Here is a 25,280-nt window from a genome sequence, read left to right as displayed (position 1 = left end):
AACTCCATCGATTCATTCTCTAGTATACCCGAATCAAACGTTGAGCAAATCCCAACATAAACTGGCTCCGTCTGATCGACGCGCCTCATGTTTACTGTTCAAGAAGTTAATCTAGCTTTGCTTAAGCAAGCAAAATCTCTGCTTCTTGAGGATTAGTTTGAGTGGAGCCTTTGACCTTAAATCATTAGCTTAAAAGCTGCTCCCAACACCTTTTTTTTTTTGGAGCATGGGACTGGTGGACAAGAGAAGTGATGCTACTACTAATGACAAATACATTAGGCAGGACCACCTTCCTTTTTTACCTGTGTTTTAAGCTTTTCATTGTTTGACCATTTCTTCAAAAAATCAGATGTTATATGGTTTAAAGTCACATAAAATCTCTTTGTTTTTTAGCCCACTCGTACTGTGGACACTGACCAGATCATGATGTCCACTTGATCGAGGAATTTTCTTTTGGGGTCACCATCAGAAAAACCACAAGTTGGGAAATAATGGTGATGAAGCCAAGACAGCAGATAAAAAGCCAACTCCCCCACCAAAGTCTAATTTGCCTAAGCCGGAAAAAAAAAAAAAACAAAGCTTAACCCCCTAATTAAATAGAAATTAAACTATAATCACAAGCTTAACGAATAAAAAAAAATAAAAAAAATGTTTAAGTATTAGATGGTGCAGCATTAGAGTGTGAGATTGACTTGCTTAGTCGAAACAAACAAAAACATGCCCAAGTTCTCTAAAATAGTCATTTTCTTAGACCACCTCGTGTGGACATGATTTATTGTCTACCTTTGTTTTTTTCAGATTAGGCAGCTACGGGGTTCACTAAAAATGCGGGTCGGCTTCCGTGTGAGAATCGAATGGATGATTTGACGGGATTTTTGAGGTTTATCGTTACATCGTACTCCTAACGCAGAGACGATCAATCGTAATGAGACAAACTTAAGCGCACGCGCGTTCACATCAGGTCAAGGAAAACAAGCAATGTGGCCCGTGTCATTTTCTGTCGCAATCGGCTTCACCTTAAGTTTAGCAAACTAATGATATGAAATAAACCTACTTATTAATGAGTAATCTCTGCACGAAGAATGATATTACGGACCTGAGACAGGCATGAGAGGCCAGAAAATGCCGGGGGACGAAACGAGCAACGAGGGAGGAATGTTTGGAGGCTTATGATTTGGACATTGATGAGCATGGGAAGGGAATGGAATCTTGGGTTTGACTTTGGTTTGGCCGAAGCCTGAATAGATTCTGGCAGAATTCTCCACGCAATATTCATCCTGGACAGTCCTTTCTTGGGTCTGAAATTTAATTTAATTTTAATTAAAAGAAACATATCTTGAACTGATGTTGCCGATAAGGAGCGCGCCTAATAAATGCTAGGATCGCACAACAAAAGTCCGATACCTTAACATGGGGAGATCGACAAGAGAAAGCTCAAGTCCGAGCCTATTAACATACGTAATTAGATCTGCATTCACTCAAAAACTTAAATTAATGAGTTATGAGCCGATTATGATATATTAACTGCTCCATATACCAGTTCTCCAATATGAGACTTCTTTAAGACAACTCACATGTGCATAAGACAACTCACATGTGCATTCCAACAATCTTCTCTTACATGTGAGCTCACTTTTATACCAAATCACGCGGAAGTCCAATACATTCAGTCCGGAATATTACCAAGGAAGAGTTCAAGTTCCAGCCCGTTAACAAATCTAGTTGAACCTACATTCACTTAAAAGTTTACACCAGTAAGTTATGGCCCAATTAGAATATACTTATTGACTGCTCCATGCAATGTCAATACTTCGATATAGAACTTTTCTAATACAACTCTCACACGCATCGTATTCGTACGTATTGCTTCATGTACTTCGGTTCTGATACCGTATCATTGAAAACGAGTCGAGGAGGCATAGTCATGTCATGCCGAGCCCAAGACGGTCGAGTTGAAGTCGCGCCGCGTTCGGGTTTCGTATTCGGGTCTCGCTCGCGAGCCTCACCAAATGGTTGGGGGCTCATCATGGTCGACTCCAGGATTTTTTGGCCCCCCCACCACCAACAAGAAGACCGCAGGAAGCCCGGCCCATGAGAAGGTTGCTCCCCTGCCTTCGGCGATCCCATCTTCATCTTCTTCCTCGGCCCGAATTCATCAGAGGATTCTGATTTTTACTCCTGCAACTCCTCCATGCACGGAATGGATCAACGAGAATCTCTCAACAGCTTCGTCGCGTACCGAGCTTTGAGCACCCGCTACGTGTTGTACTCTCCCGCACGTGTCACTCATGCATGCCCACGTACCTCCCCCTCATATTACACCGTTCTCCTCTTCTTCTCCCAAGCTCTGAACTCTCTCTCCCTCTCACTGTGTGAGGTTTTTGGAAAAATGGGGAACAAGCCTCTGGTCGTGCCCTTCTCTGTGCTCTTTCTTATTATCATCGCCGTCTCTCCTCTGCATGTGGAAGGTGGCGGAGCGAGAGACCATGGAGGCGGTGCTCGGGGCGTTCGTGATCCCGACCAGGGAGGAGAGGGCGTCGGGATGGTGGCGAGGAGGGAGGAGAGGATGCCGATCGCGGCGACGGAGTACGGAGAGATCTCGGCGGTCCAGGTGTCCGACGGAGCCAGTGGGGTTTACCACCTGCAGTTCATCACGCTCGAGCCCAACGCTCTGTTCCTTCCCGTGCTCCTCCACTCGGACATGGTCCTCTACGTCCACACTGGTAATAACACTGTCGCAACATTACGTCCACTAATGGTGCAGATTGATTTCTCCGTGTGAATTTTATGCTACTAAGAAATCGTTGGCGTTTCCCTTGTTGTAGTGTACATTATGATTTACTCACCAAGGTGATAATTTATATATGATTGTGATTGAGAAGATTAGACGTCGAGAAGCCCAACAAAATCAAAAGAGGAAACCAGTTTGATCAATTCAGAAAGAAAAAATTCTAAGTGCATTTCCCTCTTGTGATGAAATAGGAAGCGGAAGGCTGAACTGGGTTGATGAGAATGACGCGAAGAGGATTGATTTGAGGAGAGGGGACATTTACGCGCTCCCGGCGGCCACCATTTTCCATGTCCAGAGCAGCTTAGAGCCGGAGCGCGAGAAGCTCCGGATCCACGCCATTTTCGCGAATTCTGAAGAAGACATGTTCTTCGTAAAATTTAAACTTTTGACCTGTGGAATTGACCTCGAGTATTAACCGCGGCTGCGTATGTCAACAACATCTCTTTTTTTTTTTTTTTTCTTTTCAGGAACCATCGATCGGGGCATACTCTAGCATTGGGGATCTGCTTCGCGGGTTTGACAGCAAAGTCCTCCAAGAAGCTTTCAAGGTAGTGTTTAGTTTACGTTGTCCTTATTGTCGCAGGTCCTCGATTAGTGTTTGAAACTTTTGCCTGTCGCAATATTGTGTTTGCCGCACTGAAGTTACGGCGTTCAATTTTGAAGATGTCCACTGAAATGGAGCGACGCGATGATATTACGTCGGAATTCCTTGGCGAATGACTGATGTGAAAAGAACTTGGAGTCACTGGGAGGTTTAAATTTCATGCTAGACTTAGGGAGGGGGGGGTGTGTGGTTTGGTTGTGGTTTAAGGAGACTTTATTGCTAGAACCACTTTGATTGATTGAGCTAATCATGCTTCCGAAAAAGTAAAATTTACGCCCAATTGCATAAAAAAGCATGGTTTTGTTGATCATACCGTTTACCTTATTGATTAGACGGATCGACTATCCCATCATAAAATGTGGCTATGTTGTACTGTTTTGATTTGGAATAAGACTAAACTTGACTCGGCCGTGCGATCGGAAGAGAGGATTGTCTTGTTTATCGCCTAATTGAAAGCCAGAGAGTCGAGTTGCGCAGATTTGATTGTCGTCTTGATGCACCCCTCTGAGTAAATTTTTTCGCTGAAGCTCTGGCAACGACGATTTATCATAAAATTTCCATTCTCACGTGTAACACTAAAGCTCTTATGTATCTTCTAGTAGTTATGGTGATTAATATTTCTAGGTTCCTGAGGAAGTAGTCAAAGAAATAATAAGTGCAACAAGGCCGCCGCCTATAGTCCATGCCGGTGACGCCACTGTTTCAGAGAGGAGGACTAAGTACTGGGAATGGGAAGCACGATTCTTGAAGACCTACCTGAGCAGCACGGGCTACCTCACCCAGGGTCCCGGCAGCAACAAGAAGAGGAAGACGTTTAACCTATTTGATGCAGACCGCGATTTCGAGAACTGTAACGGATGGAGCCTGACAGTGACCAGGAAAGACCTGCACGTGTTGAAGCACTCGAATGTCGGGGTTTTCATGGTTAATCTCACAAAGGTTAGTTTGAGACTTGTTTAAATTATGGGAGCCGATAAACCAATACACTCGTGTCGGGGACATACATACGTCGCCAAAGGTCATACTTAAGCTTAAGTGAATGATGAGTTCTTGCTAACTTAATGCTCGCTATAGGACTAAAAGTAAGAGTTCCAGTGGTTTTATGGAGAATGCCCTGAAATTTGAGTGCAGCCCACGAATTTGGACGAACTTCTATACATTTAGGACATGTACGTTCTTGTCTTCTAACCTAATGAGTCCCGTTCTTTTTCGCTTTCTTGCTTCTTGGTCTTAAGGGCTCGATGATGGGGCCGCATTGGAACCCGAGAGCGACGGAAATAGCCATAGTTTTACAAGGGAAAGGGATGATCCGAGTGGTGTGCTCGAGCACTGCCAAGGAATCGGAATGCAAGAACACAAGGTTCAAGGTGAATGAAGGGGACGTGTTCATCGTGCCGAGGTTCCACCCTATGGCTCAAATGTCGTTCAACAATGAGTCCATAGTCTTCATGGGCTTCAGCACTTCAACAAAGACAAACTACCCTCAGTTCCTGGCGGGGAAGAGCTCGATCCTCCAAGCGTTGGACAGAGACATCCTGGCGGCAGCGTTTAACGTCGCCGACGCCACGATCGGGCGGATCCTGGCATGGCAGACGGATTCCATCATATTGGATTGCACCTCATGCGCCGAGGAGGAGGAGAGGATAATGGAGGAGGGGATTGAGAAGGAAAGGAGACAGGAGGAAGAGGAGGCTAAAAGGAGAGAAGAGGAGGAGGAGGAAGAAAGAGCAAGAAAGAGAGAAGAGGAGGAGGAAGAGGAAAGGGAAAGAGAGAGACAGGAAGAAGAGGAAAGAGAGAGGCAGAGACAAGAAGAAGAAGAACGGGGGAGGGAAGGAGGAGGAGAGGAGCGAGAGCAAGAAGAGGAGAGAGAGAGATGGGAGAGACAGAGACGAGAAGAAAGGCGGCGCCGGGAGGAGGCAGCGGAGAGAGAGCAAGAGGAGGCAAGAAAGCAAGAAGAGGAGATGCAGAGGCGGCGAGAGGAAGAGTGGGGTGGATACGAGGGAAGGAGAGCTGTCGAGCAAGTGTGGATCAAGGCCTGAAACCTTGGAGAGATTTCGCATGGCAAGTCAGTAGATGACACTGAATAAGAACCGTGTTTCTCAGTCTGTTTGGTCTTTGTTAATAAACCTTTTTTTGTTTCACCCTGCTTTATGTAGAATGTTTTGAGGCAGATAAACCTTGGCACGGTTGAATGTAAATGTTGAGTACATCGAATAAAGAGCTTTCTCCCAAACTGAAGATTTCTGCTGCAGAAATTACCCATTTTGAAGTTGACAACGTGTAGATTTTGGATAACCGGTTACATTAAGGCCACGCATAGTAACACTTCAGAAATTTCATTTCTCCGCGGAAGTCCATCCGGCGAGAGAAATGTGTTTGATAAAAACCCGATCGAAGTAAAAATTCGTTTGTTAAAAAAATTGACTTATGATAGGATTTTTCACTTATGATAGGATTTTTGGCTAATTTTGAGAAATAAAAAATTTTAACTTCTTAACTCCAAAATGACTTCTTGGACCACACCCGCCTCCGCCTTCGCCGACCACGGTTGCTCCGCCTTCGCCGACCACGATTGCTTTGATGGCCGGCCGCCGACCACAGTAGTAGCTACCGTAGCCAACCACCGCCGCCGCCGACCACTACGACCGCCGCCGCCGCCGACACCAACCACCGTTCTTGTGACCGCTAGCCGCCGACCACAGCTGCTGCCGCCCACCGCCGCTGCCAACCACCCTCGTCAACCATCGCCGCCGAAGATTTTGTTAATAATGTTTCAAAAGTAGAAATTTTCAACCGTTATCAAATGAATTTTCTGATCATAAGTCAATCTGGAGCATAAGTAAAAAAATCAACTTCTACTTTTGAGGAGAAGTAGAGAAAATTTCTCATAAAGAAGTGTTTTCATGCGCAACCTAAGCATCTCGAATTCATGTGGACTGATGATCAATGTCCACGGTTGTCCCCATAAATTAACACAAGATGGTGTAATAGGGAATCACCAGTCTACCATTCTGGCCACTCTTTACTATCTATCTCAGTGCAGGAGGCGCGAATACAGCCAGCCATCATGTCCGGTTGCGAACTTAGGAGGATATTTTGATACAATAGGCAAGCCAAAATCAGCTGGAGAAGCTAGAGAGACAAGCCTGTGGTGTGATGACAGTAGACAGTTGAGTGAGACTCTCTTGATCCATCATCAAAACAGCTTGAGATGTTTGTCTAGTAAGTTTTCTTTTATCGCTACAACCATGCATTATTAAGCTGTTGCAGATGGCCAAAGTAGAGCCAAAAGTTCCAAGAAGGATGCGCCCGAGAAGAAAAGCTGAGCTTGTGAAAACAATTCCCAACAACAAAAATGCAGTACCAAAGAGTAACTGCAATTAAAAAGGACTCACCTGAATTGGATTGATCCAATCTAAGAAAGTGTATACATAGGGAAAAGGGCTCGCGCGACGAAAAGGGCCCACTCACAAGATGCCAGATCTAGTTACATACGACACGACAACGGTGATGTCATCCAATTTGCCCCCGTGATACCGGAATCCAGCTTCTTGAGCAGAATCAGCAAATGGGGTCTGTCGGTATCTATCCAGTGCCTGTTGGCGTGCGGCAGCGGCTATTTCCCGAGCTGCCGCTTGAGGATCCAAGCCAGATTTCGCTGCCTCAACAATGAGGGCGCTAATCTCATCATCATACAAGTTGTCGAATAAACCGTCTGTTCCAGCAACAATTACATCTCCATCGGAAATGGGAATTCTGAAAACCTGCGCGGATTTATTCGAGGTCAGACAAATTAACCATCCCAGCCAGGATGCTACTGGACCATAAAAATACTAAATGCCCAGAAAACTACTGGACAGTTCAAGCAGCTTCTCTTTATAACTGATGAAGCATAAAATGAGCATAAATGACCTCAAGCTCCAGGAACATAGACTTTGAGCCTGTTTTATTGCAGTTATGGAACAAGACTGAATGTAATAGCTATTATGCTACAATATACTAAGAATGCAATAATTATCACAGTTTGGTCTCATAAATGATTATGTAAGGAGCAAAGCATCAGAATTCCTAAAATATCTCTTATCTCGGATTTAGGGGAATATAATAATTATCACCAAAATAGTCAATCATGATCAGTTATGAGTTTTAACACTCCATAGATATTATAAGATAAATAATTTAAATTAGTATCAATTGAAATTTATAATAATTTGATGTTGATAGAATGTTGGGGAAAAGAGATGGGTATTTTGGGAATACCAGTGGCTGCAATAGCTATTACAGCTTCTGGTGATAGGAATCACGCTGTAATAATTATCACAATAAGCAAACATTGCAATGGACCGATAACACATAATACACCTGTAATGTAATAGCTACTCTTGCAACCAAATGTGCTGTTAGGGGTAAGGATTTGAAATGAAAAAGAAAAACCAAAGAGCTTTCACAGTAAAGCACATGGGATCACTTTCCAAGTCATCCTAGATCTCAAAAGTTGAATTCAACAGAAACCACCTTAAAACTGTAATCTGGATAGCAATTAATTCAGAAATATAGAACTATCCCCGACTAAAGCACAGTCGAAAGCAGAACTAGCAACAGAAGTTAAAAAGAAGCTTTCTTGCAACTGTCAGAATAGTAGAACAGTAATAGAACTGCAACCCCACTGTTATAATAAACAAACTGTTCTGCTTATGGTTATCATGACTATACAGACCTGACCAGAGCTGGGTAGGTCGCCATTCCTACCACTTTCCAGTTGGTATGTAAAGTTGAAACCGTGCTGCTGCACTGGGGATCTGAAGATATTGCACCCATCTCTAACCACTATGAATCCACTGTCACCCAAATTGATAGCATGTATTCCCTGACAGATGAAGAATATGTGAGATTAGTCCTTTTCTGTTGTTGCTGTTTCTGGGTGCCATACAAGGAAAAAAAGTGAGCTGAACAGAAGTTTTTTTAATCTGTGAGCACATCTCTACAGAAAAAGAGGACAGTTTATAGGGACCAAAGTACTTTGCCTACTTACAGTTGACCTAGATGTGAAACTTTACTTCAGTTGGCATGCATGATAACTGAATGAAGTCCAAAACGATTGAATGCAGTCATTTTCGGTTTGACCTCCAAAAGTTCTCCTCACAGTTTCTATGCTTTATTATTCAGATACCTTATCTGTCAGAGTCTCAGAATTATTAAGCTATTTCAGGGATTATCTCTAGCTCAAGACACAATTAAGCATTAGTTATGAAATAAAGGTCCAAGAGCACTTAGAATACTAACACTTATTTTGGCTAAAAATGCTAATTCTTTAACTTATGTCATCAGAGTTAAGAAACCCTCTGACATGCATTCATACACCTATGCGACCTTTATGAAAATCTAGGATTTCAAGATTTCTGAGACCAAGAAGTAAAAGGCTGTATTAAGTCTCATTAAGCCAACAACAGGATTACAAGAAAAGAACCTAGTTGGGAAAACCACAGCATAGAAAGTTCAAAATCTTGGCATCAGGCTAATTTTTTGCTTGGACTCCGTATCATTAGATCCTCATTGCTTGTTCTGATATGAAGATTAGACTGATGATAAACCAAGATACCTCCAGCAACCTCAGACACAGTCAAAGTAAGTCCCAACTTCAATAAACAAAAAGTAAACATGCCATTTACAGATAATTTTCTCTGTCAAAGTTGAAAGCAGTTTGCAGAATACATCTAGCTAACATTACATAAAGGATATCCAACAAAATGGTCTGGCACATAAAAGGATAAAAGGGAAAGAAACAAACCTCTTCTTTGAGGGCAATTATGCAGGCAGTTGACGAACCTTTGGCTTTGGTATTCGCGTGAGCCTTCTCTAATACGATTAACGGGTCAACAGAACCCTCAGTCTCCTCTTTTATTGCATTAACTGAATGGAACATAAGTTCCCGAGAGTACAGCCCTGCATCAACACCAACATCTGCCCAACCACCTACACCATCTGCTACACCGATCACTTGCTCGTCTTCACATATTAAGTGAGCATCCTCTCCACCTTTGTCTTCTTTATCTGGATGTGGCAGGCAACATGATCCAGATAGCAGCTTCAAAGCCCTGTCACCTGGAAGAGCTCTGAAAATCAACACACACCAAAGCATGTACTTTAGACAAACCTATAAGGCCCTCTTGCATAGGATGTATTATGACGGAAAATTACTACCATCGGATCAATTCCCTAACATGTAGGCAGGCAATTTTCTTCTCAAACATATCATACTGATCTTTTTCTAGCGAAAGAGCAATTATAAATGCTAGTCTGTCCAGTAAATGAGCAAAGTTCAGCAGACCCGCGTATTAATCACCAAGAAATTATTGTGCTCCACCGAAGGGAAATGGGTGTGGAATTAGTATGAAATATTCCCCATTAAGGAGGATAATAATTTTGACAATGCCAAAAAAAAGTATAAATTCCAAAATATAGAATATGAGAGAACCTACTGGCCAACTGAAGTCGTGGAAGTTGCAAGATCACTGCTTGGATTGCCCTCGAACGATATATCCTGAGCTGCCCCATCATTGTAACGTGCAAACAGAGAAGTTTGGAAAGCTCTATGTTGGGGACCAACAGACGGGGTGGAGATGCAAGTTGTCCATGCTTCGTGATATCTTGAATATCCACATACCAAGTGACCATTACAAGGCTCTTGCCTTCTCAAGCTCACACTAGCTCTCTCGCAACTCCTATGGCTCCGATCAAAGAAAAAGACACCAGAGGGTTTAGTAAAGTCAACTGCGTTCCCACCACTGGAAAGTAAGCCATCCATGTAAACATCTCCAGAGACAGCTTTGGAACCAGAAGCAGCCATGGAAATTCTCCTCTGCACACGGCTTGGAGGATGAACCACGTCAGTTGACAAAACAGTAGAGCGTGGACACTGGAGAAGCAGATTTGCAGAGTTTTGCAACTGCCGCTCTGCTAATGCTCTTTGGAAACCACAAAACACAGTAGTATTGAGCTTTGACAGAGCTATAGGTGGCATCCTAGCCCCTTATACAGGATACCCTTGAATCAATTTCCCTCCAAGACAAACCATGCTAGGATTGCGAACCCAAAGCTCAGATATCGTCACCGCAGGCGCTTGAATCCCAACCCGAGCCTCTCGGCGGCATCAAGAGCCCGCAGCCTCTGATATTCATTGACAACAGCAAACACGTTTCAATTTTACCCTCCAATTTTCAATTGAAACCAAATGAATTTATTGAATCATGCAGCAGAACCTATCAGACTGCCTAAAATTAGGAAATTTCCTAAAACTTTCTCGAGCAACAACCCTTCTCTGTATCCATATTGTCCGAAAGAGTCCTCGAACTCAAATCAAATCCTAAACAGACACCCTAAGCTAAAGCCATCCAAAGAATGCGCAGCAATTGCGGAAGCAAACCCAGAAAACAAGAAACCCGATGAAACTTTCCCTACGAAATCGCCTGGAAAAAGAAAAGAAAAATGAAAGCACGGCGGCGAAACTGAAAATGAGTACCTCCTCGACTTCAACCGGAAGCTCCGAATCTCTATCTGCTCTCTCTCGGACACTATCAGTGGGTTGGCGTCGAACTTATCTACGTCGCTCTTCAAGAGGAGGAGAGAGAAACCTAAACGGACCTGCACGTGAGATCCAAAGCAAAAGCCAAATTTGCCGTTCAAAACTTCAAAATCCTCCTTTTAATCGGGGACCGTCAATCTCTTTCGGACCCAAATGCCCCCTGTCTCCCCCCCGCCCTCTTGGGCGCGGCTGATCTTTTGGCGCCATTCGGACACGACGGTCAAGGGTAGCGTCGGGATTTCGCCACCCACAATTTGGAATCAGGTGGGAAATTGGGATTGATTGTGTAAGGCTCGCAGTTCTGGTTTGAAGTTCTCTCTCATGCGGCTATAAAAATGGCCTTTTTTTTTTTTTTGAAGAGTATCTAATTTTTTTTGGGGTCCCACACTTCAATTAGGGTTTTGAACATGCGAAGCTAGCGAGCCACGTTTAGGTGACACGACCATAAAATTCATTGGCACCAAATACTAATAGTACTTTACTAGGGTCTCGTTTCCAATAACAAAACGCGAGCGTGTCGAAACGAATGATGTAATGAAAAATAAAATCTCCACAATAAAGAAAAGGAACCGATAAAGATTTCGATCTCGAACTTTTGTTGGAGATTTTCGAGAAACATTCAGACTCTGTTTTTAACAAGAAGCCCTTCCTCCCTTTAATAAGGAGCCAATTCCTCGAAAAATTTGAAACTTTAGCTTCAATCTCAATTGTGCTCGAAACTTTTTCTTCATTTGAAAAAAAAAAAAACCAAACTTTCACTCTAATCTCATAGCTGCTCACACATCCAAAAATCGCTATTGATTTCTTCTAGATTAGTAACATCGAAAGTCTGTCATTGTTTCGTAAGAAAGCGGAGGTATCGATAAAGACGCATGTTTTCGATAATGGGCCTCTCTAACTAGCCCTCATATTAAGGATTTTGAAGAAATTAGTGACAAGTTTTGAATGCACGAGCAGATTTGGGGACTAAAGTAAAAATTGAAGAGTTTTTTAGAAAAAAAGAAAGTATGGGGGTAAAATTTAGATTAGACTAAAGTTTTTGAATTTTTTTTAGGGATTAGGCCCTTTCGTAGAGAACATGGGCCAATGTTAATTATCGTCGGGCTCTGAAGCGGGCTTTCCGGGCCCAGCTATGTATACGAATTTTGGAATCATAGGGAGACGTCTCCCGGAGAACACCAAAAAGCCCGGTTAAACCCTCCATTGCTTCCCACCCACCCACCCACCCGCGCAAAGAATCGCCAAGCCTTGCGCCGGGGAAGGAGGGGGATATGGACCTCGACGATCTCGACGACCTTGGAAATCATGCTCCTGTTCCGACTCGGGCGACCAAGTTCGCTCCCAAGTCCTCCAAAGTATCGCTCAAGCCTAAGTCGGAGCCACCTTTGAAGCCGAAAATCGAGGAACCGGCGCCGGCGCCGGTGCTGGAGCCGCAGCGAGTCGGTGCTCCGATTCCGAGTGAAAAGGACGAAGCGGGAGAAGGGGATGAAGAAGGGAAGGATTCGAAGCCGCCGGTCGGGGTTGCGACGGCGCCGGAGCCGTCTACATCAAATGGGACCACACCAATGGAAGTGAACCGCAAGCCGGAGGCAGAAGCGGTGCCGATGGACGAGGACGGCGTCGTGGACGATGAGGTCGTGCGCGAGATCGACGTCTACTTCAATCCTTCCGTCGGTGCCAGCGCTCAGGTTGTTCTCGTTTTCTTTTACTGATTCGAGGTTTTCTGGAAATTTCTTTTCCTGGATTAGAGTAGATATATTTACCGGTTAATTCTTATTGCTTTATTCTGAGAGGCTTGCGGAGAAGATCTGAGTAGTGATTCTCGTTTTGCTTCAGTTATACGTTATGCAGTATCCGCTGAGACCGTCGTGGCGGCCGTACGAAATAGACGAGCGTTGTGAGGAGGTACGTGACTTGATTTGTGATCGACTAGCTTTGTGTTTTTCTAACACTTTTGGGAAGAAAGAAGGCTTTGTGTATGGAATCCACCTTTTGTTGCGTAGGTCAGGGTGAAATCGGGCGGTTCCGAAATTGAAGTCGATTTGTCCATTAACGTTGACTCCAAGAATTATGACAGGGAATGCAACAGCAGATTAATGATGACAAAGCAGGTTTGACCTTTATTTCAGGTTCCAGTGTCTGAATAGCAAATCTCGATTTGTGTTTTTTCTGCCTTAAGGTAATGTCATACAGGTAGTTGAATTTTGGCATTTTGATGTATAATTTTGGCTCCATAGTATTTAATTTTCCAGGGAAATATCAGTATGACCACTTAAAGGGCTCGTAGATGCAGAACATAGGTTTCTTGAGAGGGTTGTCAAAAGATGTAATGCTGAAATATTTGGCGGGGAGAAAATTTCCCTCACAAGCTTTTATGAACCTCAGTAATTTGCTTGATCACTGTCAATTTTTCTTTCCCTGCAGCGATGCTCTAATTTTTGGCCTTCTTTTTTGGATACGTGCACAAAGTTTTCACTCTGCCTTTTCCTTTTCCTGTTTGCTTGCATAGTTTCCCTTCAGTGGTGCTCTGCTTCTGCCTTTCGAACTATACATGTTTTGGATGGTCCCATCCATGTGTCTGATTATTTTTTTAAAATTTTTTTATTTTGTAGCTGTTGGAACAACTTCAATGACACTCTAAATGATTCCGTATCTAATGGCTTTCTTCAGACTTTGTCATCTTCATGGAGGCCGCCCCTTGCAACTGGCTATGCTGTTGGTGTTTTGATGGACAACAAGGTATTTGCATATCCTGACTTCCACTCTAGTGCTTTTTGAACATTTATTTTCATTAGCTACTGAAAATTGAGTTGTCATATGAGCTGCTATAATAGAGTGGTAAATAACTGCAAATGCTCGCTGGAGAGAAACATTGTGTCATGGCATGGTTTAGTCTGAGATGGACGTCCAGCCATATGCTCTAATCCTTTTGCAGAGCTTTCATATGGCAATATATACGTGGGGATGAAATCGCTTAGAATCATGTTGGCTGATGGAATCGGTTTATTTAAAACCTAAAACACTTTTCATCGCACGAGACCTTTGGAGGAGAATCTGTGTTATTGGTTTTCTCTATTAGACACATTGCAGATACTATATAAGGTTAATGTAGGAGGCTTAAACATTAAAATATCTATATCAGCAAAAGTGGGGTTGGCAAGGTGTTGCCTGTATTATGACTTAGATTTGAGGAATCGGTGTCCAAAGGTTCTAGTTCTAACAATATTTCAGCTTCCCCTTTTTCTCTTAATATGCGGTGATTTGGAATATCAAGTAAATGGGTGATTTGTTTTTTTCTTTTTTTTGCACGATTTAAGAGTAATCTTGTGACATATACTTGAACTTTGTTCAACGTTTAACCTTGAATGACTTGAAGTGTGGAAGGATACAACATGTCAGTTATCTCTTCTAATTAAGATGGAGATTGAGAAGAGTTTAAGATGGTTTTTCCCCGTGAACTGGAGTAATTATTTGTTCCCTCGTTGATCATTAAACTAAAGCCATGTTTTGACTGTAAAAGGGCCGTTTGTTTGGACATGCCACGGAGGCTGGTTCTTTAAATTTCCTCCCTTTTAGGTGAAAATGCTCTCAATTTTGTGGCTGGATTAGCAAGAGCTGACATAACAGTCAATAATGCTTTTGTTCTGTATTATTCTTACAGATTGGTTATTTGCTTTTTAGGAGTTAATCTAGGCGTGTCTTCCTTTTCATCTTGCAGCTGTACTTGAACCCTGTACATGCAGTGGTACAGCTTCGACCGTCTATGGAACATCTTACTTCTGGTGCCTCAAAGAACTATGTCAAGGGCGAAAATGAAGTCAGTGTTAGAGCAGAAGAATCGAGCGAAGTAAAATCTGCTGGTTCATCTAAGAAGCAGGTTACGTTTTCGTTTGATCATCTTCCCTTTTCCCTTTTAGTGTATTTTTTTTTTTTTACCCTTCTGGACTAGGCATTTAAACCTTATGATATGCCAAACCTGGTGCAACCTTTCAATATATTCCACGCATTAGAAAAACCTGCACTAAAAGAGAAAGCAACATTTTTTGTATCCAGGAAGGCTCAACATAATTCCTAATTGCAGTGGTAATAATGTTATAGAAACTTAGTGAGCAGCCACAATAATAAAAAATGAGAGTTTTGCACTTTTCTGTCAATTGATATGCACCTCACAGAGGGGTCCCATTCTAATGTGATGCGTGGCTGTGCTGAAATGTGTGCTTATGTGCGTGTACTAAATCATAGATGTGGAGGTACATACATAAATTGTTGCTTGTGTCTGTGATTTGCAGATGCTTTGTGTTTCCATTTTTTGTGATTTCATTTATTTACAGTTCATTAAGTATCTGTCTACCCGTGTGTGGCTGCTGAATGTGTGGCTCTAGATCAATGTTATAATTCCTCAATGTAAATCTCTATGGCAGGCCAAAAAGACGGCATCTTCTGCTGAACAAGTGACAGATAATGATGAGGTATGAGACCCTTAATCGTACACGCCAGAATTTTGATATTGCAGTATTTGTCGGTTTGACGCAGATAATCACGTTTCCTTTAATATGTTACCTTTTGTCATGAAGATAAATTCTGAAGGTTGTCTTGTTTCCCTTTATGACATTGTCTCTGATGCGTCATCTCTTCATTTTATTTTATTTTATTTTGTGTTTCCTTTAAACTTATATGAATACTAAATGGTTCACCAAGAGAACTGGCATAGGCCATACATATGAACTTTACAATTTTTTCTTGACTTAATTGTTTTCTCCTAGACATATTCCTATCATACATAATTTGTGGAAAGAAAACATGCTGGAGACACCAGTGACTTAGATTTTGGCAACTTTAACAGGATCAGAAGAAACTTTACATCCTTTATCCAAGGATATGTGAAAAATATATTGAGACGGAAAAAGTATTTCTGAATCCAAGACTAGTTCTGTTCTCTGCATTCTGGTCACTTATATTCAATAAACATGTTTTCTATAGATTCAAGCTGTTTTTCCTTACATTCACACAAGTTCTTACTAAATAGGTCTATTAGTGATAGACAGATGTTCCTCTAGAATAATCAAATGTAAAGCCACTTTACACTATTGATTTTCTTATCATCGTGGTTTTGAACATAAGGAATCTTTAGTTATTTATTTGGTTATAAAGGTGTCAGTTGGAGTTGACTGTTGTTATGTTGAATCTTTTCAGCACTGGATTCAATTGGAGTACCATAGCTCAAAGAGTGATCTATCAACCCATTATCTACAAGGAATGATGGCAGAAGAAAATTCTCCTATTCTTTTCACAATGAATCCGTGTGTACCATACTCTGAGACCTGAATCTGTTTTCTTTCACTACTTAGATGTAGTATGGCGAGTTGTTTCAAATCACAAAGTGTCTGATTATATAACCTCAGTACTCCTAAGCCTTGAATTATTGTATTCCTTTGCAGGTGTGATTATGTTGATTTATTATGTCCAGGAGTGCCCAAGCAGAACCTCAAAACAAATGGTGCTTTGAGAAGGTAGGGCTGTTATCCAATCCTCCAAGGTTGTCATGATCGGGATTCTATGTAGGATCTTTTTGATGTCTGTGTGGATTGTTTCGTAAGATCAGATTGGGGATCGTAAAATCCTACATTTTTTGTCAAATTGAGGCCTAAAATCTGAAATTTAGACATTCTTTTATGCTATTACATATGCTAAATGAGAGGAAGTAAAGCTAAAAAATTAGACCTTTAACTTGTGAGGAGGTGAAAGTACGAAGTTCTGCATCTTTATTTGCGTTCCTAATATCCAACTTACGAGAGAAATAGCATTCTAGCGTATTTTTTGAAAGCAAGCATGTCATTTAGAAATTCAAGCGACTATTCTTCCTTATTTTCCTCAAAATTAATAAGCTCAAAAGTAATAACTTGCCAAAGCTTCTGGTTCTGTTACTAGAAGTGTTCTTCCTCTCTTGCTAATTCGCTATTCGAACTAGACATTTTGTTTTACTATTTGCATTATTAATGTTCAACTTGAGCAAAACATAGCATCCTGGCATGTATATTAAAAATAAGCATGTCGTTTAGAAATTTAAATGACTGTTGTTCCTTATTTTCTTTAAAATTAATAAAGCTCCAAAATATTAACCTCCAAAGCTTCTGGTTCTATTACTAGTTCTTGGTAAGTCATCTGTTTTAACTAGTCGGGTTGGGCCTGTCTTGATAGGCTTTTACTTTTTGCTTAATCTAAATCTTGCGATGGACGCAATATGACTTTTTCTAAATCTTAACATCTGAAACTTAAACAATATACAATTTTGGCACTTATTGTTTTTTTTCTGCTTATAGAGTTATTTAATGTATTGAACTATTCCCTTTTCTTGTTTAACTTTCGTTTTCTAAAGAGTGGCAACATAAAGGTGATATTCATTTTATTGCTGTTTCGCGAATTTATTTATTGGATTGAACTATTCCTTTTTTCTTTTTTATTTGAATGTCGATAAGACTTGTAATGTCATCGCTGATTGTTTTCGGAACCAGAATCTTGTGTTTGTCTTAATTTTTGCTGAACATCCCATGCGCTTGTATGGGGTTTCAATGGGTGTTATATTCATGTAGTCTTCCTCTACTAATCGGCTTAAGATTTTTTGTTGGACTTTCTAACACTGTGTCAAAGAGCTGAGTTCCAACCTAGTTCATTTCCATTTGAGCTCACAATTTATCAATTCCACAAGCCTTTCCTTGGTTGGTTTGCACGTGAGAGGGGGCATTAAGTATCCCACATTGTGGGGTTCCACTTGGCCTTATATTCATATAGTCTTCCTCCACCTATCGGCTTATACTTTTTTGGGTTGGAATATCGTGCAAAATTCTTCTGCTTGATCTGCATAGATCGAGAAGGTTGCAACAGTTCAATCCATTATTAGCTTGTTATTCATGCACATGACCTTCAAATTCATAATTATCCTTTTCAGGATCCTATTGTCAACTCCACCGGATGAGAGAATTAGGATGATGCTTTGTAAGGTGTGTTGCCCCTTCACTCTTTTGTTCTATACTTGCTTCAGAAAATTGATGTGACAATGGCAGCAGGTAGTTAAATGTCTCGAAACAGTGAATTCTGTTTCTAGTTTGTGTAAGTGGTTATATTTTCCTTCATCCTAGTTGGAGGAAGTTGTCTGCAACCAGGCCTTTGTTTGGTGATTTATAAGCGATAGACATTCTCTCAATGCAAGCATGACTAGATATAAACATAGGTGATATCATTATTTGTGAGACATGAATCAAATATTGGTTGGATCAGGGGTTAAGGAATAATGGCCCTCCTCTAAATGCTTTCTATATGTTATAGGGTTTCTTGGCGTGAGGACTAAAGAGATTTCATTTCATATGATGTATCTAGATTTTTCTTTCGCATGTCAAATTGAAACTCGCTTTTCCTCTAGGAACCTGAAGTGCATCGTTACAGTGCTCTAAGGTACAACGTTCCTGATGTTTCCGATGATGTCTTCCTGAGCGAATTACAGCGTAATGCTCTGTTGGTGCAAGGATGTTGGGTTCCCAAGACTGCATTGACATTACAAAAACCGTCTAATGAATCCCTGGTTAAAGGTTATCGCCTTGATGTGTGGGCTAGAGATTATACCCTTCTTATGTTCAGCAAGAGGCCTGTGGTTCACATCACAGAACTACCTGTTAAGAAAATACTTGCTGATGCCATTAAAAAGTTCCTGATTGTCTTCGCCACTGAAAGGTCTTCCTTAGGTGATTGGAAGTTTAAGCAGGGAACTGATGTTTCATTTATGAAACAATATCCAGACATTGTAAGCAAGCAAAAACAAATCTGGGAGGGCATTGAGACAGAAATGATGAAATCCTTGATGAAACTTCAGCAAGGCGACAGAATTGGAAGAGGTCAAGATGATTCAAAGAATGCTCAAATCAAAGTTGCCATGGCTAGTAGGCTAGAGAAACCTCCAAGTTCAGACAAAACATCCATGAAAGCTACAAGCAGAGTTGCCCCTGGCAGGAGAACTATGTCAAATGAAACTCTTGAGGCTTTGCCAAAGGCTTTGCTGAAAATCTTTCAGAGTCACAAGGTTTGCGAGTATGGATGAATGATTTCCATCTTTTCCCCCATTTTCCTTTCTGCACTAGCTATCACATATCTCTTATACTGAATCAGATGAGGACAATTGAAAAGAAAGCTAGGTGCTTTTACTGCTGAGCAATTTTGAATTCCTCTGTATTCCGTGTGCCCACATTTGCTTTTTTCTTTTCTGGACTCTGTTTATGTTGTTTTAGTTTTTTTTTTTCTGGGGTCGTATGTTGTTTTAGTTTGTGAAGCCTGTAATTCTTGTCCGTTCTTCCTTTCTTTTTCCTTCCATTTGGGAGGACTGTGGATAGGGGTGGTGTACAGTTTTGGATGGAATTAATTCTGTTCTTTTTTAACATCTCAATTGGGTCATCGGTTTAATGACCAAGGACGATGTGTTAAACAACAAATACCAATTTGTCATCCAAATGCATCGCCCCCCACCAGCCATTATTCACTCTTTAGTCCTTTTTCCTTCTATTTTTGTCCCCTAGCTCGTGATAACGTAATCACGACTTATAGATTTAACTACTTCTTGAGAAATGTTGGGAACTTACTAAATTGGTTGCCTTTAGTGGATTCTGTTTAGGTTCTGTCCCCTACTTTAGGATCTGACAAGGTTGAGTCAGGCCTTTTAGTATGATAAATCCCTGTTGAGTTTTAATGTGCCTACATCATCTAAAGCCATCTGGCTAATCTAGTTCGGGCCAAGCCTTTGTTTCGAAGATGTACCCATATGATTTAGAAATTATGTTCCCTTTCTTAACATGGCACTTTGGAGAAGAGTTGTTATATGTATTTTGAGACTCGTTGACCATAGTGGAATCCTCTTATTTGCAGCTTTCAGTTTATCTGTCAACGTTTGCGGAGTTCGGCACTTTCTCAGGCCACTCTTCCCAAAGCGGATCCTAGAATGGAAAAAGCTGCCGCACTTGGGGTTGATGCCCCTCCAGATGAACTTAAGAAAGTTATCACACAAGTTGCAGTAAACATTCACGAGCTTTATGTTTTGAAGTCATCCCCAGAGCACCCAGAACTTGATCCATTGAGGTAATTAATGTAATAGACATTTTTTTTTCTTCTGCAATAAAATCTATGAATTGTGGCCTTTGAGGTATGATTTTTTTGGGAAATCTATTTTATCTGTCATTGGCCTGATTTTCCAACAGTTTAGCCTTTTTGGGACCAAGGGCTGCCTACGATCATCTCTAAGCTGCTGTTTGTGGTCTTGTTTCTGAAATTTTCCAGTCATCCTTGCAGGGAAGTTGTTATTAACCTTCTGATAGGTAAAGGACCCAATGCGACACTTAAGAGGGCCGAAATATTTGAAGCTGCCAAGATGGCTCTGAAGAGAGACATTTCAAATGCTGAATATACAAAGGTCAGTTTTATAGATATAGCTTCAGAGGCTTCTCTTTTTCTGACAAAAATCTACTTACCTTCAAAATGGGACTTTCTTTTGATGAGAAGTTCCCAGGTCCTTTGTTCTCATAAACTTGAGGTATAGTTCTCCATTGGGCATTGACGACCCCAGCACAAAAAAGAACTTATAATCGAACAAGAAGCAAATTCAATTGTACTTGATTTAAGAATTCATATTATTTTATTCGGAAGCAGTTTTACTTGATCTGTATAGCTGTGGCTCGAGCATCAGTAAATGCGTACCGAGGAAACTGGTGGATGAAGGTGTAGATGCGTTTCAGGTTTTGTTTGGGTTGTGTTATGTGATTTTTCTTGGTTTCAACTGTACCTTTGAAATCACCTTCCCTAGCATTAGGGCATTAGTAAGGCAAACCTTTTTTTGTTAATATTGCTTCAATATACAGAATTGGCTAATCATATAATTGGCATGGAAGAGGCGAGAAAGCAGATTAATTTGAGCGAACTCTGGTTCTTTCTTTGCTTAACAGAAACTAAACTTTTTACAGGTCATGAATGATCTGTGTGAATCCAAGGGTTCCTTCTGGTTTCTGAAAAGCAGCAACGTATGATTCACATCATCAGAACAATCGAGTGACACAAGACATGCTTCAGCGCCTGGCGGAGAGACCACACGGCATATCAAAAGTTACTGACAAGAGAAGGTGAATTTACTTTGGGATGAACCTTCAAATATAGAGAGCGAAGTATCGCGATATTGACCTAGTGTTTTTTGGAGGCAAGAAGACAAACAACTTCGATGGCCCTCTTGTCATCACATATTCCGTGTTCTTGCTTTGCTTCGAAAGAGTGGGAGCGAATTTTTCATAACCCAACCATGAGCGATATAGTGTTCGAGCACAAGCAGCGGAGAATAACTCAATTTCTGGTAATATCAATGAAGGGAGGACATGAAACCAGACCTACTGCGATGACTTTAAGAATTGCTTGCTGTCTTGCTGCAGTTGCGAGGTTTTAAGGAGCAAAGCGTCAGTGAGTTAGAACGTGGAAACAAGTAGATTTAAGGAGTTTTAAGTCCCTGACTGATAAAATTGAGGAATTCCAATGTTAAACCTACATAAATATGAATAAATTTTAGTAAAAAGTAAATTGAAGCAAGAATTTTGTTTTTGTTTTTTGGGGTCAAATATTCTGATTTGGAGTGCTAGTTGCAACTGACACTCATTGATATTATAGTAGTTTATAGCAAATGTTACATTTTAATGTGAATATAAAGAATGATGGGCAATTTCATGTACAATTAGATTGTAAATGACAAAGCTTATTGTATGTTGTGATATGTCATAAAGACTACTTCATTTGACACATGAAGTCCGATAAATTACGTGACAATATGGTCGGCATATGCAATAGTGAATTGATTGACAAATATATCTCGAGTTTGATTTTAGGCAAATCTCGATATATGGATCATAATCCATAAAATAAAATAAAATAAAATACAGACATGTCGGAGATCTTTATATGAGGAATTGCTCTAGAGCAACATGCAGAATATTTATGAGAACATTCACAACTTGTGCATCATCTTCCAATAACGGCGCATGTTTTAGTTACTTGAAAGATGGAGATTGTTTCTCGTTACTTATATCCTAATTGCCGTGACACTCGCTCCAGGCCATATTAAAATTTAAGATAATGGCGTGGCCAACTTTCAATAAATATAGGAGAAGCGCTAAAGCGATGAAAGTTCATTGTATCAAAATGACTATCATATATAACTTTTATTGCAAAATGACCGTCACCGAAATTACCGGATTATCGTGAATATGTAAAAGGCAGAAGTCTAAAAAAAAAAAAATTCCATGTTCCTAACATTGTTCTCAATGAACCAACAAAGAATCATATTCTCGAACCTACCTCACAAACGGGAGAATTGCTAATAAAGTCCTAAACCTATTGAAAGTACCGGTTCAGTCTTAATTTTTTTTTATTAATTGAGTTCTGAACCTCTTGCATTTGTGTCAATTCTGTCCATTTGATCGATTTTGACTGAAATTCTTGAAGTAACAATGCTGGCACTGGCATGATAATTTTTAATAATATTGTGATTTTTTTGAATTTATTTTCTTTATTTTATTTTATTTTATTTTTCTTTCTCTTTCTTTTTCCTTCCTTTCTCCCTCCCGTTAGTCGCCGGACCAAACAAGTAGTTCAACAACATCATGTATATTGCTGAATATTCATATATTACATTATACGTGGTAGCCAACACAAATTAAATCTCAATTGCTCATATCGACAACCCTACGGTCATACCTCATCGGGTGACAAGATTCGAAAATTGTATCGAATCATATCGGTTAAAGTTATGTCCCGAAATCAAGTCAGCCGTTATTATCTCCGAAACAGAATCGGCCTCGTATCCTATAATATTGTCACCCGTGGGCTGATGACGAGCGTAAATCAAGTAGCACAATCCCCGAATTTGCCCGACATACAAATATCTCCACGAGGAAAAATATCTCGTAATGGATTCTTCTTCCTCTTTTTCGGAAAAGAAAAACGTCGTTTTGTCCGTCGTTGATTTGTTCTGTGTGCTAGTGTCAATGACTTTCGACTTGAAAAGCCGCCCACAAAGGGATAAGAATTTCAACGACAAATATCGTCACTTGACTTGTCCTTTTTGAGTGAGTGACACTTGTTACGATAATCAAATCATCTCTAACTGGAACCGACGAAGAGGTTGACTTTCTTCAGTAGGAATCGAAAGAGCCGTCTTTCTACGTAAACTCCGAAAAGAGGGAAGTGCCGACATCATTTTTTTTTTTTAAGGTAAAACGTGGCGGAAAGTGGTAAACATTGCACGCGTAAACCATCTAATCATTAGTGTAAAACCATGACCGCATTAACACAAACTCAAAGCAAAACTTGATCACATATTTACCACGTGTCTGTGCTCCGGCGCGGGCCCCGAAAGAACGAGGAAGCGTGATGATTCGAACTCGACCTTAAGCAAGGGAGTACGAACACGCTTATTACATGAGCAACCCTTTGCGATTTATCTTTGCGGAAAGTATAATGTCGAAAGAAATAATTGAACTAAAGCATTGTATATGCAACCACACGTCATCGTTAAATGTTCTCACTTTACTTTTTTTTTTTTGTTCTCTCATTTAATCTCAAAGGGTTGATTCTGCATGCGTTAACTCGGCAAGTTGTTTCCTTCCCGCGACAATTTCTTCGTCACACCCAATTAAGAGATTGAAATGGCATTAACTCGATACGTTGTTTTCTTCCCACGACAATTTCATTGTCACGCCCAATTAAGGGATCAAAATGCTCACTACAATACCATCTCAATACAATGTGGCCTGTTTTTAAGCCAAAACATATTATTTGCAACATGATAATCAAAGAAAAAAGGAAAAATTATCCAAAAAGTCCTAAGCCTATTTCATTTTTTTTCCAATTCAGTCATAAGCATTTTAATTTCACCAATTCAGTCCTCAACCTTTTCGCCTTTTGCTAATTAAGTCCATCCGGTCAATTTTGACGGGAAATCGCAGACGTGGATGCTAGTCATTCTACGTGGCACGGACAACGCCGACATGGATAATTTCTAATAATAGATTAATTTTTTTTTCAAATTTTATATTTATTTCTTCGATGAGGAGATAATGGGCAAAGGATACCAAAAGCTAATCATTTGCTTCTCACTTTTCGTGAATAGCCGGGTCGTGAATGAAATGATTCAAATTTTATAATTATATTTTCTTTTCTTTCTATTTTTTTTTTCCACTCTTAATGTGGCCCGCGAGGGCTTGTGACGCCCTCATCGGCCTTAGCAAGGATCGGGACCCCTCGTCCGCAGTTGGCAAGGGCATCACGGCCCTCGCCTAGGGGCCGGCGACCCCATCGACCCTGTTGCGCGAAATAAGCTATTGAACAATAAATAGACAGAACAAGAAAATAAATCGGACACCAGATATACGTAATTCGATCGTAGAGACCTACGTCCGCGGAGAGAACAATAACGAATTCCATTATAAAACAAGCGATTTAATCGAGATTACAAACCACACTCGAGTCACTTAAATATTATCGGTGTTTCCCAACCACAATTACTTTCAATAACGTACATAGCTAAATAATCTCTCAATCTCGCAAAAGAATTATACTCAAATTCTTATTGTAAGAATTTTTTGACTAGATCACAAAAATTATTGGTGTACTTCTACGGAGAAGAAAACCATGCCGAGCTCTCAGCTCATAAAACGGCGCTTCAAGGACTGACGTGATCCAACTTGCAGTGAAGGACATATACGAAACTTACTCTGCACCCAAATCTATATCTTTTGGATTATATATATGCACCGCCCAGTGAAGTCTCATGTTGGTCAACGATAGAAGTCCACGCTGATTTGGATCAGGAAATAAAATCCAACCAGCTTTCCCTTATATTTTATTATATTTTATTTCTGCTTCTCACTCGGCAACACGAGCACACTAACTTTCCTTTCCTGTGTACTCCCTTCACGGCTCATGATCCAAAAGCATACTACCGTGGAAATATCAAATCAACGTGCCGGCTTATACATATTTCAATTTAGGTCGGGGTTTGTCCATAGGGCTCGAGCTCAAGATATATTTTAACATACCCTTTGATCCAAAAAGGAAAAGAGAAATAAAAAAATAAAAAAAAATATTGTTAAAAATTATCCACGTCAGCACCGGCCGTATTACGTAGAACAGCCGACGTCCACGTTAGCGATTTCTGATCAAAATTAGCTAGATAGACTCATTAGCCACCACCACCATGCGCTAGGACTCCAATACCTTCCTTTGGAGTACAA

The 25,280-nt window shown here is 40.7% G+C and overlaps 3 protein-coding genes across 4 annotated transcripts; 2 read left to right on the top strand and 1 right to left on the bottom strand.

The window, feature by feature from the left end:
- The first annotated feature begins 2,340 nt into the window (after positions 1–2,340).
- LOC115740298 (vicilin-like seed storage protein At2g18540) lies at positions 2,341–5,623 on the top strand. Its single transcript, XM_030673778.2, has 5 exons — positions 2,341–2,723; positions 2,983–3,161; positions 3,259–3,339; positions 4,020–4,334; positions 4,631–5,623. Exons 1-5 carry the CDS (start codon positions 2,390–2,392, stop codon positions 5,432–5,434), a joined length of 1,713 nt encoding a protein of 570 aa, XP_030529638.1. The 5' UTR covers positions 2,341–2,389; the 3' UTR covers positions 5,435–5,623.
- A 1,112-nt stretch (positions 5,624–6,735) lies between these two features.
- Positions 6,736–11,068, bottom strand: LOC115740148 (probable protein phosphatase 2C 80). Its single transcript, XM_030673565.2, has 5 exons — positions 10,915–11,068; positions 9,875–10,562; positions 9,184–9,508; positions 8,113–8,262; positions 6,736–7,159 (listed from the first exon to the last, which is right to left on the bottom strand). The coding sequence occupies exons 2-5, from the start codon at positions 10,414–10,416 to the stop codon at positions 6,863–6,865; spliced, it is 1,314 nt and encodes a 437-aa protein (XP_030529425.1). The 5' UTR covers positions 10,417–10,562; positions 10,915–11,068; the 3' UTR covers positions 6,736–6,862.
- A 1,087-nt stretch (positions 11,069–12,155) lies between these two features.
- On the top strand, positions 12,156–21,415 carry LOC115740155 (DNA-directed RNA polymerase III subunit RPC5). 2 transcript variants are annotated; one of them, XM_030673575.2, is made up of 13 exons: positions 12,156–12,665; positions 12,814–12,882; positions 12,981–13,088; positions 13,648–13,716; positions 14,696–14,854; positions 15,399–15,446; positions 16,171–16,277; positions 16,416–16,487; positions 17,924–17,975; positions 18,395–19,056; positions 19,885–20,094; positions 20,305–20,425; positions 20,973–21,415. In XM_030673575.2, the coding sequence occupies exons 1-13, from the start codon at positions 12,249–12,251 to the stop codon at positions 21,033–21,035; spliced, it is 2,157 nt and encodes a 718-aa protein (XP_030529435.1). In that variant the 5' UTR covers positions 12,156–12,248; the 3' UTR covers positions 21,036–21,415. The 2 variants fall into 2 exon arrangements, with proteins under 2 accessions (XP_030529435.1, XP_030529436.1); XM_030673576.2 differs by lacking the exons at positions 20,305–20,425; positions 20,973–21,415 and having other exon boundaries at positions 18,395–19,048; positions 19,885–20,088.
- Positions 21,416–25,280: the final 3,865 nt, after the last annotated feature.

This window comes from Rhodamnia argentea, chromosome 1, assembly GCF_020921035.1.
Source record: "Rhodamnia argentea isolate NSW1041297 chromosome 1, ASM2092103v1, whole genome shotgun sequence".
Lineage (NCBI taxonomy): Eukaryota > Viridiplantae > Streptophyta > Magnoliopsida > Myrtales > Myrtaceae > Rhodamnia > Rhodamnia argentea.
Note: the sequence above shows the minus strand (reverse complement) of the source record. Positions and strands in the feature narration are given on the sequence as shown.

Excerpts from the sequence above, each read along its gene's own strand:
- LOC115740155 (XM_030673575.2), top strand. The coding sequence starts at position 12,249 with ATGGACCTCGACGATCTCGACGACCTTGGAAATCATGCTCCTGTTCCG. Across the intron at positions 12,883-12,980 it reads TAGACGAGCGTTGTGAGGAG|GTCAGGGTGAAATCGGGCGG; the intron begins GTACGTGACTTG and ends TTTGTTGCGTAG. Across the intron at positions 16,488-17,923 it reads ACAAATGGTGCTTTGAGAAG|GATCCTATTGTCAACTCCAC; the intron begins GTAGGGCTGTTA and ends TATCCTTTTCAG.
- LOC115740298 (XM_030673778.2), top strand. The coding sequence starts at position 2,390 with ATGGGGAACAAGCCTCTGGTCGTGCCCTTCTCTGTGCTCTTTCTTATT. Across the intron at positions 2,724-2,982 it reads GGTCCTCTACGTCCACACTG|GAAGCGGAAGGCTGAACTGG; the intron begins GTAATAACACTG and ends GTGATGAAATAG. Across the intron at positions 3,340-4,019 it reads TCCTCCAAGAAGCTTTCAAG|GTTCCTGAGGAAGTAGTCAA; the intron begins GTAGTGTTTAGT and ends TAATATTTCTAG.
- LOC115740148 (XM_030673565.2), bottom strand. The coding sequence starts at position 10,416 with ATGCCACCTATAGCTCTGTCAAAGCTCAATACTACTGTGTTTTGTGGT. Across the intron at positions 9,509-9,874 it reads TCCACGACTTCAGTTGGCCA|AGCTCTTCCAGGTGACAGGG; the intron begins GTAGGTTCTCTC and ends GTTGATTTTCAG. Across the intron at positions 7,160-8,112 it reads ACCTACCCAGCTCTGGTCAG|GTTTTCAGAATTCCCATTTC; the intron begins GTCTGTATAGTC and ends AAATCCGCGCAG.